This window comes from Stegodyphus dumicola, chromosome X1 (genome assembly GCF_044657685.1).
Source record: "Stegodyphus dumicola isolate Sdum_Otavi_A_Nest chromosome X1, ASM4465768v1".
Lineage (NCBI taxonomy): Eukaryota > Metazoa > Arthropoda > Arachnida > Araneae > Eresidae > Stegodyphus > Stegodyphus dumicola.
The window spans coordinates 214,093,326-214,113,027 of record NC_140780.1 but is presented as its reverse complement, the minus strand read 5'-3'; the positions used below and the strand labels follow the sequence as shown (position 1 = coordinate 214,113,027).

Below are 19,702 nucleotides of genomic sequence, written 5' to 3'. Positions count from 1 at the left end.
ATGGACGAATGATGAACGACACTTTTTCTCTTTCCATGCAAGACTTAAAGAGACAGGAAACACCGCTGCACCTCAAGAACCTTTTCATTCATACTTTCTGATCACCCGACATTACTAAATTCTAACTTATATATTGACGGTTTTGTGAGATAGCTTCTTTCTGTTCTTTGGATTGGTCACAGGATAAGGCTGCCTGAAGTTGAGAAAGTGAAAATAATTCTTTGAAGCAATTTGATTTTTGACTTAAAATTTAAGAAGAGCATGCCACGACTTGAACCATTCTCGATCAAAGTTATTATACGGATCCTCAATCTATATCTATTCATATCTCCTTAATCATTTTGAACAATTTTATAGTATAGCTGCATTATTTATACGGCAAATAGCAACAGGGCTTGGCATGCGGTACATTTACGGAGGAATTTCTTCAGAAAAATGGGCTCAGTTAGCGCTTACATGGATAAAATCATAAAAATTCTCAACAAACTAATTACTTTCGCAGTGGCCCCCAGCAGCCCAGCTTTTAAGACTGCTAAACACTGGCAGTTCGACCCGGGTGCAAATCCTGTCAAACGATACAGCTGTATTGGAGTTTTCATGGTATTCCCCTCGTGTAAGGTGAATATGAGACAGTTTCTCCTAAAAAGGTCCTTCACAAAGGCATCGCTCCCCTTAGGCAGATAGCCCTCGAGTGCTTTGCCATAGCCCAAATAATTTAGTCTTTCCATGCGAAATCTAACCAAGGAGTAACTAACAATAATGAATAAATTTACTCTTTCGGCTAAAGGTGCATCTGATATTACCATTTAGGGTTTAGTCGGCAACATACGATACTAGAATTGACACTAGATTAAAATCATGTCAAATCTGGAAAATGTACAACTTAATTTAGTGTTTAATTTTAGCTAGGTACTGTTTAAAAGAAAAATAAATAAATAAATAAACGAAGGGAAAATAAATGTAACATAAAAAATACTTTATCAGGGAGGGGTAAGCTTTTATTTCTTCTTATGTGCAGAATTTTCTTTCCTACTAGACAGATAGCAAACGCTGTGCAACTTAATTGTCAACAAAGAAAGAAAGAAAAATTCCTATTAGAAATTAAGGATAACTGACGGCTGTTTGGTTAATTCATTTAAAGCAATGCTTGCGGAAGTTCTGCTTAAGGGAAGAAGTGTCTTTATAGAGGACTTTTTAAGGAAAATAAATAAGCTTGTATTTAAGTTACACCTGGGGAAAACCAAGAAAGCTCATGCAGCCACCTCCATCCTTATGGTATGAACCTGGGTCGAACTATCTGTGTTCAGAGGACTTATCTACGCAGTCACTACGTCACACTGAAAAATAAAAGAATAACGTGAAAAGATTGGACAGCTGTGAAGAGTTTCATATTAAAGCATGATTCCAACGAGAAAAACAGAAATTTTCAGATGTAAGAAGTTATTGTATTTAGGCAATAAACTATTTTCTCCCATTTCTTTAACTCCAATGAATCGCATTAATAACATTATGTATACTGTCACTGTATACATTATTCATATTTTATTTCCAATGTGTAAATTCTGTATTATTAAATAAACGAATCAGGAAGTCAAGTATTCTTACTGTACTTAAGCATTCGTGTCATAAAACGACAGAAATTAAAGTAGATAACCATACGCAATGGTTTGAAAAAAATTGAACTACCAACGCCAACCACGCATTTCAATTCTTCCTTAATATTCAATACACTACATTTTAGTCCCGATCTGAAGATTTCTGTCTATTTTAAATGGATACTTTTAATGCATTTATGAAAATGATTGTGTCGTAGAAAATGTTGAGGAAACAAACTAACCGCCCATCGATTGCAAGCATAAAATCGATTGGCACTCAACAATTTCAAACGAGGCGTTGAAAACTGCATTTCTTCCCTTAATATTTCTATTTTACATAACAGGAACACGAACTTGATTTCAAAACATGCATATTGTGCATCAAGAATCACATGTCATATTTCACATTTGTATTTTGTCACATTAATTAATAAAATGGTAGAATTACAGAGATACCATATTAGACCCAAAAAATAATTTTTATTTATAAATTACTGCTACAAAATTTCAGATAAATCTTACGAACTTCCTTAACTTAATGATGTAGATCCTAACACTAGAAAAGGGTGTTTACATTTGCTAAGGGGGATTAGGACCTTTTCACCAGGGAAAATGGTGAAAATTTCTATTATTCATAACCTGATTATTTGATTTAACCTCATTTTTTATATGTAACCGGATTATTTGATTGATTTTTATATTTCATTATTCATAACCTGATTTTGAACGATACTGATTTTTTTTACCTGATTATTATCGATTATTTGTAACCTGATGATGTTAGTAAAATTCAATGCAGAGTTAAAATATTTTATTTATAGAAACTAAAAATTATTATTACTATTATGTTAAACAAATTTATCCTCAATTTTATATTTTTGGGATGAAATCTTAGAAGATCCCTGAAATGTTAGATACATAATCACACATTGATACACATATCCCCCACGCATAGAATCAGTTTGAATTTGCACTGCCGTTTACAAGTATGTTCAGAAATTGAAGTAAGTTCATTTTTATTTTAACATATAAAGTTAAAAATTTGGGAAGATTTTTGGATGCGAGGAGATTTGAATTTTAAAACAATGTAGCATGTTTTTCAGTGCAACAATAATTAATTCTTTCTTGGAGATAAATTCAAATAGGTTCACTCAATGCATTTCAGTAAGTATTAATATAAAATTTGAGATTTGTTTGATGCACAGAATTTTATTAAAATTGACCTAAGTATTGAAAAGTTCATTTTGAGGAAAACGTGAAAACAAAACGCTCTATATACACTAAAGTGCCATTGAATTATAGGTAGTAAATCAATAAAGAGCTGAACCTCCTCTGGCCTCGATAATGGCTGCCATACAACGAGGCATAGATTCAACAAGTATGCGGAAGTGGTCCACGGGAATGCTGGCCAAACATCGGCTAGAGCTGTTCATAATTCAGGAAGGGTCGCTAGAGTTTTGCGATGTGCTTTCACATCTTTGTCCAAAACATCCCAAAGGTGCTCAATAGGATATAGGTAAGGGCTTCTAGGTGGCCAGTTGATGGCCGAGAAGTCAGAGGAATGCTCATCCAACCAGGCAATAGGCAACCAGGACCTTAAGTGTTGCAATTATCTTGCCGAAATACTCATTTCCTTGTGAATGACAGGACAACATATGTGGATAGAGGTGATCGCATGTCAATCCTACGTACTGAATCGCATCGAATGAAGTTGGTACACGTACCAAAAATTCCAAACACTGCCAAGAGAAAACAGCCCAGACTATGATTCAGCCACCATGGCCTCGTACAATTCGAACCTGGCATGCAGGATTCATGGTTTCATGAGCCCGAAACCCTATTCTCAGTCTCCCATCGGCATTAAAGTAGTCAGAATCAAAATTTATCACTCCGTGCTACTTGTTTCTAGTCCTTTAGAGTCCATTCTCTGTGCTTTCTTGCCCAGGCAAGACTTGCAGCCCGATGGGGTGCATTGAGCAATGGTACACTCGTGGGTCTACTAGCTCTCGAAGCCCATACGATGAAGCGAGCGTTGAACGGTCCATTTACTGACTGTACGACTGGCGCCTTGATTGAGCTGGGTGGTAATGAGCTAACGTTGGCTTCGCTGGCTACGTACAATACGGCTGAGCCGTCTCACACGACGGTCGTTCAAAGCGAAAATTTGCAATTTGCCGATCGCGAGTTCCCCCCCTCACGATCCATATATTCTCGGCATACTCTTTGTACTGTCGATCTTGAAAATCCTATCTCTCTGACGATTTTGGAAACTGAATGTCTCATGCGTCGAGCACCTACTATTTGTCTGCGATCAAATGCGTTTAAATCAGAAGTTTTATCCATACTGACATCAAACCCAGTATATGCAGATCTTATCAGAAATATCTATATCAGAATAACTTATCTATATCAGATATTATCTATGACGATTTTGCATTTTTTTTTTTTTTCTCTCTCCAGTCGATGCTTTGAGGGATTTAGAATTTTTCATTTAATTATCTTCATTTAAACAATTTATTGGAATTTATTAATTGAATACAAATCTTTGTTTAACTACTTTAGCTTTGTGAAATTTAAATGTACTGAATATTTTAAATCCTCTTTAAAACGACTGAATATTCTAAATCCTCTTTATAATTACAATCTTTTTTCCAGACAAGGTTAATCTTCGAGGAAGTAGCCACCATTCTTAGAAATACCGATCACTTTTATAGATGGTTTCCTACGGGAGGTGATGACAAAGAGAGGATTTACTGTATTTAGTTATTTTAATCAAAAAATGAAACATATACTTCCCCCTCGATAAATGGTATCCGAATATCCGGATATATAGCGGCAAAAAATTACGATATCTTATAAATAATAATAAATGCTGCCTTTTATTGGCTTTAATTAAGCATGAAAAAAAAATCAAAAATCTTATCGTTTTTATTAATTTGTATCTGGGATTATTATTTAAGTTATTTTTTTTTAATTTCTTTTTAATTCTGAGTTTACATTCTGTTTCCTAACAGGCAAGAGAGTCTATACACAGAGAGCTTTTTTTTTTTTTTTTTTTAAACTGACACTACTCAAGAGTCACCTGTAGCTCGATTTATCAGCTGAAATGCCACCAAATTTGGTAGGAGGGCTAATGATGTCATGGGGAAAAATTCCGTAGAAAAAAAAATCTGTTCCAAATGTGGCGCTGCTGTAGTCTACACAGCTGAGAACTGGATAAATAAATAACAAAGAATAAATTTCAGAGCAACACTGCTTTAACTCTTTGAGGGTCAGGAAAAGGCAATTAACTTTTTCAGCAAAACTCTTGTTTTATTTACTACAATGAAATTACTTGCGAAAATTACACATATTTTGTCCAAGACGCCTGAAAAAAAAAATGACTTCTTCTGGTGGTTTGTGTCAGTGACTACCGCCCACAGAAATTACAAATCAGTCTCTATGGTACTCATGGAAACAGTTTTTCTTTTTCAAGCAGAGTGCAACTTTGCATGTGCTGCATTCCCACACTGTTCTTATATGGCTTTTTCTTGGTGTCGCAGAGTCCATATCGTCGTGATGTTGCCTTTGATGGCTTATGCTTATTTTCTTGAAGACGAATTGCTGCATCAACTACTGGCTTATGTTTCTTGATTGCCATCTAGGGGACTTCAGAAACGGTCAGTCTTGAAAACCACTCACAAGAGTGAGTAAGAAGTTCAATAGAAAAGGTGGTTACTGTAGGTAACCACCGCCCTTCAAAGAGTTAATGCAGCAAATGAACTACCTCAAAGAGTTACAGACATGGTACTTCAGAGTACCATAGCACTTTATTAAATAAAAGCCCTTTGTCGGAGAGGGCATATACATCTTACAATGTGATCTTCTGATTGACCACGCATTGCATCCTGTACACAGCACTGTCGACGGCCGAACGCAAGTAACGCTCAGTCGCTCAGTCGGGTCGGGCTTCGTCAAGTTGAGACCCTACCAAGATAGACCTTAGACTTCAAATAACCCTAAATGAAAAACGTACATGATTCTGGGATGAGTCGGCCATGCAAATAAAAAAAGGTCTTGTAACGCTTTCTTCTGAAAAATGGTGGTGCAGCGGGATCAGTAGGCATGGTGCTCCATCCTGCATGAAAGTTACCTGATACACCAACTGCCTCTGCCAAATTTATGGAATGACAGAACTAGTCAGCTTATCATTATACTTTAGCGTGGTAACGGTACAGATCAATGGTCCTGTTAGATTAATTTTCTTAAGAAAGAATGGCCTGAGCTGATGAAGAAATCTATCCTGAAGGCATACCAAACAGTGACTTTTGGTGAACGCAGTGTGGGATTTACTGAACTGTATGGGATTGTTCGGATGCCCAAATTTGAAACTTGTGAGTATTAACAGCCTCATTTCTGTGAAAGTGGGCCTCATCTCTCCACAGAATTCTCCACGGCAAAGTATTGTCGACTTTAGCAACAAATGTAAAAGCAAATGAAACCCGTTTATCACAATCCTTGTATTTAATTCCTGCACACGGCTTATCTTGCATGGGTAGAAAGGAAGAACTTTCCACAAGAATTTCCATGCTGTCAAAAGATTCAAATCCAATTATCGCGATGTTCCCCCTAGCACTGCAACTGCCAGCAGTAGTGCCATGGGTGCCGTCAACGACATTAATCCCCCTAACAAATCTGGTGACATTCCAACTGATGGATCGACCTACAGATGGCTCTGAGCAGTGTCAGTTTAAAAACGTTACACCCGGTTCTTTCTACATTCTGCTGATATGCACCGCTTTGTACTTCCTCTTAATCCATAATAATCTAATAATTTGTCCCAAACACACACACACGGAATATAAATATAGCCAAAAATAATAAGATAAAGCCAAATACTTTAGAGTGGGTGAACCACCTGTGTTTTTAATAAATGCTTCAAGAAATCATTTTAAATAACAAAACTGTAATTACGACTTGCAGAATAAAATTCACTGTACTGAAAGCACCTAAGCTGACTACATTAATTAACTGAAATACGAAATTTATGTAAAAAGCAATCACTCAAAATTATCATATAATTCTGTCAAAATGAAAGGACTTTTTTGCTTTTTTAGTGTCTCCACTATGAAATAGCTGCATTGCTAAGTTTGATAGCTTGAGGAGAAATAGGACCGGATACGAAGGACCATTTAAAAAAAAAAGTCCGCAAATGGACAAAATCTTAGCGACTTAAACGTGTCGTACAACTTTCGAAGTAACTTCCTATCGTTTGCTGAAAGGGAAGAAGGGCTTTTTTCAGGTTGATTATCATCTTACTTCCAAATAGAAAATCAAAGCATTTAGATAGTAATCAAGCTACACCGAACTTTCTACAATTCTTTTATAGGTCCTGGAAAAGGTCGACGTCCACTTTTTTCCGAAAAAAAAATAGCTAAAATCAGAGATATTAATTAAAAACTCTTAAAACGCTAATTTTCGCCCCTATTTTCCCGAGTGGCAACAGTGCTGATATCAGCAACAATGTCAACAGTGATATATCAGCAACAATGACTGCGTGCCATTGTTGTTGATATAATGAGACAGAATTAGTTAATTTTTCTATCGAAATTTTTATGTATATATACCATATGATTCTACGATTACGTAGTCAGCTGTGGTACATGTATTGAATATTACTCTGTTTCTTTGGTATTTTTTATGCATTACAATGAAGCATCATATTCTTTATGACGTGTAATATGCTATTATACGAATTTTCAAATGATGTCATGAGTAAAATAATACATTACTCTCAATCTATCTTAACTGGCATCGGGTACTTCCGCTAGTATATAAATATATAAAAGGGGATGAATTTATATACTTTACTATTCTTGTCGTATCCAGTAGCAGGCGTCGGTTTAATAATATAAAAAAATTTTGACAAAGAATTGCAGCTTATATTAGAAAATGAAACAGACACTCTAAAAATATACTGGGAATTTTTTTTTCCAAGAAATGGTAAAATAATGCTGAGCTTACTAATGCAAAGAAACTACATGAATTTCTATTACAGTCACATCTGTGATCATCCGGAATGGTGGTAGAGTGGTCGCAGAAGCTGAAATATTAGGAAACTAACCAGATTCAGTGCTTGCTTTGTTGTCCCTTGAAAACACAAAAGCTTCTACAGAGCCTGTTCTGAAAGTAGTAGGACTGAACATTTTTAAAAAAAAATTAATTCACAGTTTTGACACATCGACTTAACAGCTTTCAAAATGTGCTTCTTCTGCATCAACACAGCGTTTCCAGCGACTCTGCCAATCACTGAAGGCTCCATGGAAAGCAAAAACTGGAAGGCTCTTCAGCTGCTCTCTTGAATGGCCTGGATCGAGCCGTGGTTCCATCCTTTCAAGACCTTTTCAGTCGGGAGAAGAGAAAGAAGTCTGAAGGAGCGACAGTTGGGCTGTAAGGTGGTTGGGAAAGCTGTGTGATGGCAGGTTTGGTCAGGAAGTCCAGAACAGCAAAGGCGGTGTGGCTCAGCGCATTGTCTTGATGAAGCCTCCGTAATCTAATCCAGCGATTGCTGTACGGACGCGGGTGACTCGTTTTATAAGTCTTTCAAATACAGGTACAGCCCAGATGTAGCTCCTTCAGACTTCTTCCTCTTCCCTTGACTGAAAAGGATCATTCAAGAATCCGTAACGAGAGAGATGAAGAGCATTCCAGTTGCTGCGTTCCAGAGAGCCGTCAGTGATTGGCAGAGTCGCTGGAAACGCTGTGTTGATGCAGAAGGTACATATTTTGAAAAATATTAGGTCAATGTGTCAAAATTGTGAATATTTTTATTTTTAAATGTTCAGTCCTACTACTTTTAGAACAGACCCTGTATAATGCAAATAAATTTTGGCGTAAGTAATTAAACTGAAGTTTAACTTAAAATTTATTTAAAGTATGGAAAGTATGTTAAAATTTAATTACTAATACATAAACGTTTTCAACTTTTGCCATCAAACTGGCGCGGTGGTGGGGTAGCCGGCTGCCACATTTTTTAGCCCTAGCTCGAATCCTGGATAAAGCATGGCTATTTGTGAATATATAGTGCCTTTGTAACAAGGGGCTTTCAAAATACTGTCAAAACGAAAGTCCGCTCGAGAAGCTGGTGGAAGGGGAAGAGGAGTGGAAGACCCTCAGGTCCGTTTCCCTGGGGTTCTCCCTCAAAACAGAGACGGAGCTGAGCAAAGTCGAGCTATCCTCTGTAAGGTGCCCAAGACAGGCTGCACTATAAATGACAGCCCAGTGCAACATTTTATTTAATTAAGTAGCGATCACTTTCTGCAAATTTCAGGCAAATACTTTCATTTTCTCGCACAGACAAAACTTTCAGAATATACATAAAGGAAAGCAATTAATTCATTTCCTATCTTAAGAGCAACCATTTTTTATCTGGACCTTTTTCCAAGCCATCAAAAGTTGTTAGTTTAATTTTTGATACTAACGCAATGCCTCCTGAAATTACAGTTCACAAAAAGTAATAACTTTTTCAGACCAAACAATAATTGCTATGTCATAATTTTCCGGTTTTGTTCCAAAAAAATATAAACAAGTTCCCGGCAAAAGTTTTTCACAACTATACAATATTTGTACGACGGTAACTAATTAAAAGCATTCTGCAGTGATCGTAGAGACAAAGCTTTCATTATTGATTAGTAAGTGTCGAAACCAATTTTCGCGCCAAACAAAAACAAGTTATAATTCGAGAACGAATTTTCCTTTCGATTACTTTTTACCTGAAGAGTACCTGAAGAGAATTAAGATTTTTACCTGAAGAGGTTTCGTTCAGTTAAAAAAAAATTAATCCATTAGTCAGTAAAACGTACTATATGTAAAGCAATCCGCAATATTTTTTATATTTGTGGTCGTGTATCCAAAATTAGCCCACAGTCAGATTTTCCAAAAACAGCGTTCGAAATTCTTCTGTACCTTTCGATTTCCACGGCTGTGTCACTAAGCTGTTTACAGAACTGAAAAAATGTGCTAAATTTAATGCAACAGTACAACCCAATTATCAGAAAGCAGATTTTCACTTATAATATCAGAAAATAGTTTTTTGTTTTTAATTATTTGAAACTTCGCTGACTCTAGACACAAATTTACGTTTTCTAGCAAAAACAGATCTTATACGAAGACGCTACACTGCATAATTATGCTACCAAATATTAAAATAATGTGCATCTAATGTAGATAACACCTAAATTTAGGGGGGGGGATGATCAGAAGAATATTTTATGCATTCCTTGTTCATCTTAATATTCAAAAGAGAAAATCTAATTTTGACCCAATGGTTATAGTTCAGTTTTATCGCAGTTTATCAGTTAGTTTTATCACAATTTATTGTTTCATAATCATTAACAAGTTGTTAAGATAAAAGGGATTTCGACATTCCGGAAATGAACTTGCTCAACTTGATAAAGGATAGTTAAATGAACTAGATCAAGCAGTACTGCAGCACATGCTTGATCTAAAAATCTACAGCAAACCATGCTATCTTCGAAGGTAAAACTTGATGAATTAAAATTAAAAGACAAAATTATGCTTTAATTTTGAGAATAATCATGAATAGCCGGTAACTCAACAAGGTTTGGTTTAATTAACTATGAAAGCATGCGAGCGCTAGGGCCTTACACGAAGGCATCCCTGCCCTTAGGCAAATAGCTGGCTCGTATACACGTTACACATGATGGTGTATTAGTGTTGGTGTATTGAGAATACGGCAGAGCACACGAGGGCTATCAGCCTAAGGGGAGGGATGCCTTCGTGGAGGACTTTCTAAGGGAAACCTGCTCGTATACACGTTACACATGGGGAAAACCACGAAAACGCCCATGCAGCCAGCCCGTTCGCGGGATTCGAACCTCGGACCGAACTACCAGTGTTCAGCGATTTTACCGCTCGGCCGCTGGTGGGCCGCCGTTACACATAATGGAAAACCACGAAAACGTCCAGGCAGCCAGTCCGTTTGCTTGCAATCGAAGCCAGGTCGAAACTACTAGTGTTTAGCGATTTTACCGCTTGGCTGCGGATGGTTTTATCTCAACAAGGATATCTCCTTGTTATAACAATACGTGTTTACCAGTATATACCAATTATATACTGGTAAACACGTATAGTTAATAACATTTTGCATTACATTAAAGGTAAAAGCGAACGACAAGCTTCACAATAACGCTGGTCGACATAAGGAACAGAATTGGATAAAAATAAGCCTGTATTAGTTATTTTATTCTCAAGCTGCTTACCGTTCTCAGCTCCGTTACTAATACCATGGCTCAGTGAGCCTTATATATTATTAAATTTAATCAGTATTCAGTCAAAGTGTTTAAAGGAAATTCACGCAACTGCGCTGAAACAGAGTAAGTAGCCATCCCGGAAGAAATGGGTGAACTGTGTATGGTAATCGGAAAAAAACATCGTGACATTAAACTAACTATTTCTGAATTACGTATTTCAGTCAGAAGTATTAAAGTTTAATTATTAAAAAAGTTTTATTCATTTATTTATTTACTTTTTATAAAGGTATGAAAACATTATTATTACTATTAACTGGTGCAGTCCCCAGTCCACCTAGCCGGCATAAGCCGGCCATATAACTAAAAGGACGACCGGCCGATCCAACCAAAAACGAGGGAGGCAACAACCCGGCTGAGCCCCCCCCCCAAAAAAGATCAAATCAACAAAAAGGATGAAACCATCATACGAACGTGATATTTCCCGTGTATAAGTATTCTTTGGGCTACGACTTACTGATTTCAAAATAAACACTAAGATTCAGGAATTAACCCACCTTTTCTAATCTACAACTTAGCAAATTAATACTAACCGTTTGCTATTAATTTGCAGGAAATTAAGTATTTAAGCAGACAGTGATGAATGTTCAGTTTTGGGGAGAAGTTTCTTAATTATAAAAATAATATCAAATTAGCTATGCATGTTAGAAAGAAATGTTAACAAATTGCAGCAAAGTATCAGAAATAAATACTTATAGAGGGAAAAAAAGTATTTTTTTAAATTCAGTAGCATTAGGAGACAGTATGGAAGGCGTAATTAAGAGTTATATAAAATAAAAATACTTTGGAAAAAAGTCAGTTTTAAATTCGCACCCTGTAGTAAGTTTTCACGCTGAAATATTTAAATCCATTCCATGTCTAGATTCTGCAAGATTCAAATAAAGTAGATAAGAAGATAAGAGAAAAGAGGATCAAAAGAGTGTTCGCTTTTGTACTCACTCTAAAGAATAAAGTTTAAAACAGTAAATTATAATATAATAATAAAAAATCCCTCTTTACCTGTGCGGCATCACAAAACGAATCTTTACTTCTTGCTCCAGTTGGAGGAGAAGAATCACTAGAAGAAGATTCTTGCGCCTTGGGAATGCATGCATGACGTTTCTGTCTCAATAAAACTGGCGCGGAAACAGATTTGAGATTCAGTTCATTGATAACTAAAACTGTAGGCTCTATTGGTTGCGCAGGACTGCCTGTAGACTTATTTTTTCTCATAACTTTAAGAGTAGATGGAAAAGAAGCTGATTGCTCAGGATTATATGCTGCATTAGAATCTGTTAGGGAAGGATTGCTGGTCAATGATTTCACAGAAATCGTTTCACTAGTCCCTTGTTCTTCGGAAATATCTCCCAAAGCGGATCCACGCAAAGTACTTTCACTGTTCCGAAAAGATCGCCGGGTATTTTGAGATATATTGTCCTCAGACGGTTTTGCAAGATTTGTGCGCAGAATGGGCACTTCAATGGCAAGATTAGCATCATCAAAGGAGTCACTAGACCCAGAGCAAGCTGATAAATATAAGCTGCTGCTGCCACCGGAGCCAGGTGTTAAAGGCTCACAGTCTTCATCTGACGAAATTCCAAGTGAAGAGGATGATGAATTATGATTTTTTGACCCCGATTTGCAGTTTGAACAATCGGCCACTAGAAGACTGTCTTCAGATCCACTGTTACCATTTGGTAAATCCCAGTCGCTACAGTCACATTCGGTAACCCACGTGAAGCTTGAGCTGAAATGATAAAATATGAGGAAAAGTTTTCAAAATGACAATAAACTCACAAATTAGTTTAGTTAAAATATGGAACTACGCAAATATTTATGTATTTATTTCCAGTATATTGAATATAGTAAATACGTAAAACTTAAATTTGAATACAATTTTAGCAATACAATACGTAATATATTCAAATTCGGAAACACTGCAACGTCAAAGAAATCAAACATTTCAACGCCTAAACAGAGAAAAAGAGATTTTAAAGCTGATATCTCTTATAAGCCTTTAAAATGAAATATCAGCCTGAACAATATACAGCCTTTCTACCCAAGTAATTTTACTAGAATCGAAATTCTGGAAAAAAAATTTCGAACTTGATAGCATTTAAAAACATTGTTAGTACTTATAAATAACTTATAAATAACAGTCCTTATAAATAACAGGAATCCTCAGTATTTAATTTCTTCATCTCCCGCCATTATTAGAAATACTGACGAAGTGTGCAGTTTTCTCTCTAGTTTTAACAATGGATATTCACATTCTTCCTTGCATGTATACTTAAATCTGGTTTAATTTCGATGCAAGGTTTTATACGCATAAGGTTAGATGAGTCTTTCCGCATAAGTATGTTGTGCAGAAGAGAAGTATTATCTTGAGGTTTTTTTCTTTTTTTTTTTTTTTTTTTTTTAATTCTGTTTATATATTCCTTAACACATAACCAAAAATCAGGAAGATTTCAAAAAACGTTTCAAGGAACCATCGTATCCAAAATGTCCGTATCCGTAATGTAAAATAAACTAGACTTCCACTGAAACAAAATGCTTCTTTAACTTATTTCTTAATAGTTTAGAAACATTACAATAACGAATTACATCAGAATGTCAAAAACATAACTTTATGTAGAGACAGAAATTCAAAAGCAGATTCCATAATTTAAGTGGTATTCTTAGAGACAAATCACTTTGAGTTTCAATTTTTGATGAATTTTCCATGATACAGCTCAATAGCTTTCCAGTTTAAGTCTGGATAGTTCACGATTAGGCTGTAGAGAAAAACGAAGTACTGCGCGGAGTAGTTAACATTAGGATTAACGAACACGTGTATATTAATAGTGTGGAAATGCCTCCTTGTGTTATTTATCATCAAACATTGTCAAACCTGTGACTCTATAAAGCTTCGTCGGCATTTAGAACTAAATATAAAAAATGCTTACACAAGTCAAATATATAAAAAAGAAGGAAAAAGTTGAAAGAACACCAAACAAGCCCGGGGTTAATTGGAAGGATGACAACTCTCTCCAGTAAGGTCGTTTTGAATCATATCAGGTGTTGTAAAAGCACAGTCTGCAGAATCTCATACGCTATAATAGAAAATTATGTCGGGCTCTTTAAACCTAAGTATGAGCTCAAGACGAAGTTGAAACACTAATAAAAAATCTGATTTGTGCGAAAAGCGACTTGAATTTAGTAATGGTTTTGAATCATTATCCACTTTTATCAACTTCTGGATACTTTTATGATATTCTGTTGCGCACTTAAAACATATAATTGGTTGATATGATTTAAGTAAAGCTGTGCGGGCTATCTTGTTCAGTCGCCGGGAACAGAACCTGAGACGAACTGAGCAGTGTTCTCTGGCTTTAGTCACACTGCCACTGGCGGCCTAAAGCACCTGAAAAATATTTCAGGATTTTATTTCGTTCTTCTAATCAGAAAATAACTAGATAATGGATTCATTACATTTAAAAAAAATCATGAAAAAGATTCATGACCTCTTCAAAACAGGATCGAGTTCAGTCGTCAAGTTAATTCCTTCAGAAAATTCTACGTTTCAATAAATCTCCTTTAATAAACAACAGCAAAATATGAAATGATAATATTAAACATTATTTGGAGATTTAACATTTTCCGAAAATGGTCGGATCCATCGTTTATTTCACAGACTCGTTAACAAGGAAGTCGTCTAGATTGTACCACATGAGTTGAACCGATACTACACTTGCAAAAGAAACAAAACTAAGGCCTTAAACGAGAATTTCGGAAGCCGCGTCCTTTATGCGCACATATATGGACCTCCGTTAATCACCATACCATCCCGCACGGCGTTTACTAAGCTATAGATATCTTGAAATATTTTCAGTATTCTTTCACAGGCTGTTGTTTCTGACTATACCACTCCGAATTCGAGAAGCTTTTATTGTAGAGAAAATTAGCCGTTACACCAAAATACATAACTTGCGTTTGTATTAACCACCATCGCCCCTCTTGTACATGAACTGTTTGATGAGTTTAGCACATTATGCCGTAAAAAATAATTTTTTCAGCTCAGATACAAGTTATATTTCTGATTCATCACCATAGTTTTGTCTTTCGATAAACCTGTAACCTCTTTCATCTTTTAGCAAGTGATTCACCCCAAAGTAATTTTCGAAGAAAAGATTCCAAAATTTCGAAGTTATATATCCAAAGAAATTCTGCTTTTCTAATGGTAATAAATATAATTTAACTTTCTAAAGAACAGATAAGATACTTAAATATATACATTAGGTTTTTATACTTTAATATCATTACCTTCTACTTAGTGGCACGGGAGTTGTTTGAGTGACAGCATCTTTATTTTCGTTGTCATCTTTGACATCAGTGGAGACATCAGCACAAGATGGTGGCTGGTATGAACCATTCTTAACATTCTGAATGAATGCAGTTAAATCAGCAATACTCTGCAAATAAACAATAATCATTACCAGCACTTAAAATACATCACGCATATTATCCTTTTAAAATTTCGTAAATGCAGATTGAGATTTTAAAGAAGGGCTCAATATGAAAAATTCAGGTCATTATTTTAAGGTTATCTTAAACAATTTCATTATATCTACGAGAGATATTTTTAGGAAGACGAGAATATTAACTTAGGGCGACTCGTGAGAATTTCAAACATCGGTTAGTTGCTTAAATTAATTAAGGCAAAGTACGTGAGGCTGGATGGCTAATTCAATGACGCAGAGCATACGAGAGCTATATCTCCTTAAGGGGAGGATACCTTTGTGAAGGACATTTAAGGAACCTGACTTCCATTTGCATTGCATACGAGAAAAAGAAGAAAAATCCAAGCAGGCAGCCCTTTCTCGGAGATATGAACTCAAGTCGAACAATTGTTCAGCAGTCTTATCCATTTGGCCACTGGTAGGTTTAAATGGCATAAGTTTTCAAATGAATACGGGAAAAATGGTAACAGAACTGAGGCAGATGTGTGAAGCATGAACGGAATCGAACGTAAGTTTACCAAATATATGAAGAAAAATCTCTGTAATGGGATTTAGTAACAGTGCACAACAACGCATGGATCTTTAGAATAAAAATTTTTAGCAAAATGAAAAATTGTAGGTGAAAGCAAAGCATGGGCATCCAATCAGTACCTAAGGTTATTGCAAAAAGCTCAATTTGAATCTATCCATCATAAAACTCCTAATTATGAATGACAGTACCCAAGAGGATTTTCATAGTTCTCTTTCCCAGCCAGCAACAATTTGCTGTGGAATACGAGCAGTTTGCATGCCCCTAAGAGGCTTAGAAACTATGAACATAAATATCCAAGCCTAAGACCTGGACTCGAAACCAAACACTTCGGCATAGAAACTGCCTTCACAAGCCACAAAAATTTTTAATAAAGAAACATATTCTTATAAGCGGATATAATTCTCAAATATTGTGTTTCAATGAATGAATCGTAATCGCAGGACCTTTTCCTAAATACCAAGTAACAAAAGAAAAGTTGTTTTTTAGGAAAGTGAATCATACTCTTGAGTTTATGCACTATAACTGGACATCAAAAATACATACAATGGTTCAGTCAAGACACGAATCGTTGGATCCTAACTTTAAGCAAAAAATAAATTTTACCCATGAAAGGATAAAGTGAATGTATCAACTGAAATGGTTTCAGCTTCTTTCAGCGTAGATCAACCAGTCGCTTAGAGTAAATATAAAGGAAAAGAATAAGAGGTATTTTAGAATTTCAGTTATACGGACTCAATTTTATTCGAGCAGCATCATCCGTAATCATATATAGCCGTATCCTATCATTTCTTATTCATTCCATTTCCGCATTCGGAAATAGCATATCGATATTCTTCTCCTACAACAAGTGAAAATAACTTATTCCATTACTGTTACAATTCATCCCTCTCCATTGCTTTTTCACACATATAAAGGCCAGCTCTTCAGTGTAAAACAGTATACTCAATCTCGATTATAACTAGCACGAAAATAACGAGATCACAACGTAACAGACTCCTTTTTTAGGTTAAAATAACATGCCGAACAAAGATTAATTTAGAAGTAAAACAACAAAAATTAGCATATATATTTGCAAATACAACGCTGAGTTTTGTTGTTTCACTTCTAAATTAAACAAATTAGGCAATGAGTCCTCATTTGTTTTCCCATAATTAATTAACTGAAATCCAAAAAGCCGTAAAAACTATATTTTGCAAATATTCGCATGCAGGTTACCTTCATCAAGTTATAGCAAATATTGGTTATAACGAGAAAAATTTTGCTATTTCATTGATAATCGGATGTTCAAATGTTTCTCGAATTTAGACTGATATTGTAATTCTAAGTTTCTACTCTTTCATCTTGATCTGCAATATATACTATACATAGCTTTATAAAATTTAAATTCTCCTTCAAGAGCAAACAAGAACAGGTGAAATGTGCAGTCAATTTTGTCTTTTATTTCTTTATATGAGAAACAATTGCTATGAAAATGTACAAAAGCGGGAAAGCGGAACTGTTCCAAGTTCCTTTCCATTTTAAAAAAAAATTATTATGTAGTAAAACAGAACTGAAAAAAATGCATTATTTTAGTGAATAGATTTATATTTTCACAACGTAGCTTTATAAGATTAGGAATAGACTAGAATTTACACAAAGACCACCAGAAACAGATTAAAAAATAGTCGGTTATTCTTAGAAACGCATACTACCGTGAGACTTCCAAAGATATTCGTCAATTTATATTTATAAAGTATTTTCTCCCTCCGTCCAGCATGCCTTCACGGTGTAACGGTAGCACACTCGGAAGCGTATTCGAGAGATCCAGGTTCGAATTCCGGTGAGGGCATTGCTCATTTTTCATGTTTCTTGCTTCAAAATAACCTAATGACTAAAAGTTGAATCCGAACCAAAAAGGTGGTGGACGATAATTCGTCACCAAAACGGTTTGGCGACTGTGTCCCATAATCTCCAGTTGCCCTTTAAAAGAGGGAGGTAGGGTATTTTCTCCCTGCTTTCAGGATGCCTTCGTGGTGTAACGGTAGCACACTCGGCGCGTATTCGAGAGGTACAGGTTCGAGTTTCGGCAAGGGAACTGTACACATCTCCTGCTTAAAATAGCCTAATATCTCTACACATTTTACAGTGTAGATTCATATAAAATTTACAGCAAGGGTGACTTTTTCACGAGCTTCCATCTCCCTTACGAGTGACACCATCTAACTACATTTGCGCGGGAATAATGTAAAATAAAAAATAATAATCTAGTAATCGATTTTTTAAAGCTGAAGCTAATTTAAGATAAAGCATACAGAAGGTATATTTTTTTATGGCTGAATATACCCGTAATATAAATTTTCCAGTCATTCAAACAATTTAGATTTCGGTGCAGAAAACAACTGCAAAAATTACGAACCTGAAACCCAATTTTCTTTAAACCTATCTTTCTATACGGTAAAAATGATCGTACATCAAGTACCTATAATACCATTGTCATCTTTATACAAAGAATTTAATATTTCCAATTTTCCTTTTGATTACTTTAGAAGCATATGATCAAACACTGTATCAGACAGTACTACAAGCTAAAGCTAATGACCAGATAAACGTCACACACACAAAAAAACCCCTCAATCATGATTGCCTACACGATCAATACCCATTTAGATACAAATCCACAGTAATGAAAGTTCACATCGATAAAAATAATTTTAAAATAAATAAATAAATAATAAAATAATAAAATGCATAAGTAAATAATTTTCCAATTATATTAAATTTATACAAAGCAAATTTTTATTTTAAGAAAACATCGCTTTTCATGTGTTTCAAAATAGAAATAAATTCTTAAAATTACGCATTTTGTTTTGATTTTTGTAAACCTTTCAATTAACTTCATATTTTAATTTTGAATAAGTCTGATAAAGGGAAGGGTACAGCAGATTTTGGCCTCACCGCATTCTTCGAGATCTACAAAATTATGAAGAGTGCGAACTGCCTGCAAATATGCATTATCCACAGATAACAATTTTTACTACATTGTAAATTAACATCTTTGTCATCTGAGGTTTTATCGGGAAGGCTTCGATGATAGCAATCAGGTAGTTAAAGGATTATTTAATTATCTGATAGCTATTCACTTGTTCATTCTACCGTAGCCGAAGAACATTCGTGATTTCTTTTCTTTCGCCTCCACTAACTGAAAGGAGTAGTCAGACAGCAGAGTCTTGTTTAATCGCTTCACACCCTTCCAAACTGCGGAAAGAAATTGACAGTATATTGCCCATGCTTGGTCAATGTCGGCTTTCATGCAAAGCTGTCAATAAAGAGTCGCTAAAGTAATTGGTACTTACTTTCACGGGGCAAGGGTCGATTGGAAGAACCGTTAAAAGTCGGTGAGAAATAAATCGGTCTTTTGAAGAATTTCAGAAATTTGAATAATTAATGGAAAATTCGCCTGTAATTAATCGTAATCCGAAATCTTATTTCTCGCACAGAATTATCTCAAGGATTTGCTTAACTTCAAATATTTTTTAAAAAATTGAAAAGTGTCGAAAATAAAATTATCACTAAATATGATTTGGGAATATTTGTTAACGATTTTAAAAGGATAATCCATAATGCCAATAACAGATTTGCAAACGTGCAAAATATGCAAGTTCTTGATTGGATTGCGTCGCTTTCTGACTCCAATATTAACCAAAATGTTTATTATAACAAAATATATATATATATATATATATATATATATAAAACATCTTTTTTTTTTTTTTTTTTTTTTTTTTTTTTTTTTTTTTAAGAATTTGTAAA

General features: G+C 35.2%; 1 protein-coding gene across 2 annotated transcripts in view; it reads right to left on the bottom strand.

Annotated features, from left to right (window-relative positions):
- Nucleotides 1–19,702, bottom strand: part of cv-c (RhoGTPase activating protein) — a 411,227-nt gene that overhangs the window by 169,019 nt on the left and 222,506 nt on the right. For both annotated transcript variants that reach the window (XM_085808436.1, XM_035351983.2), the window contains exons 4-5: nt 15,185–15,333; nt 11,903–12,629 (exon numbers count right to left, since the gene is read on the bottom strand). In XM_085808436.1, coding sequence (XP_085664562.1) covers nt 11,903–12,629; nt 15,185–15,333 — 876 coding nt within the window. The remainder of the gene's footprint in view (nt 1–11,902; nt 12,630–15,184; nt 15,334–19,702) is intronic.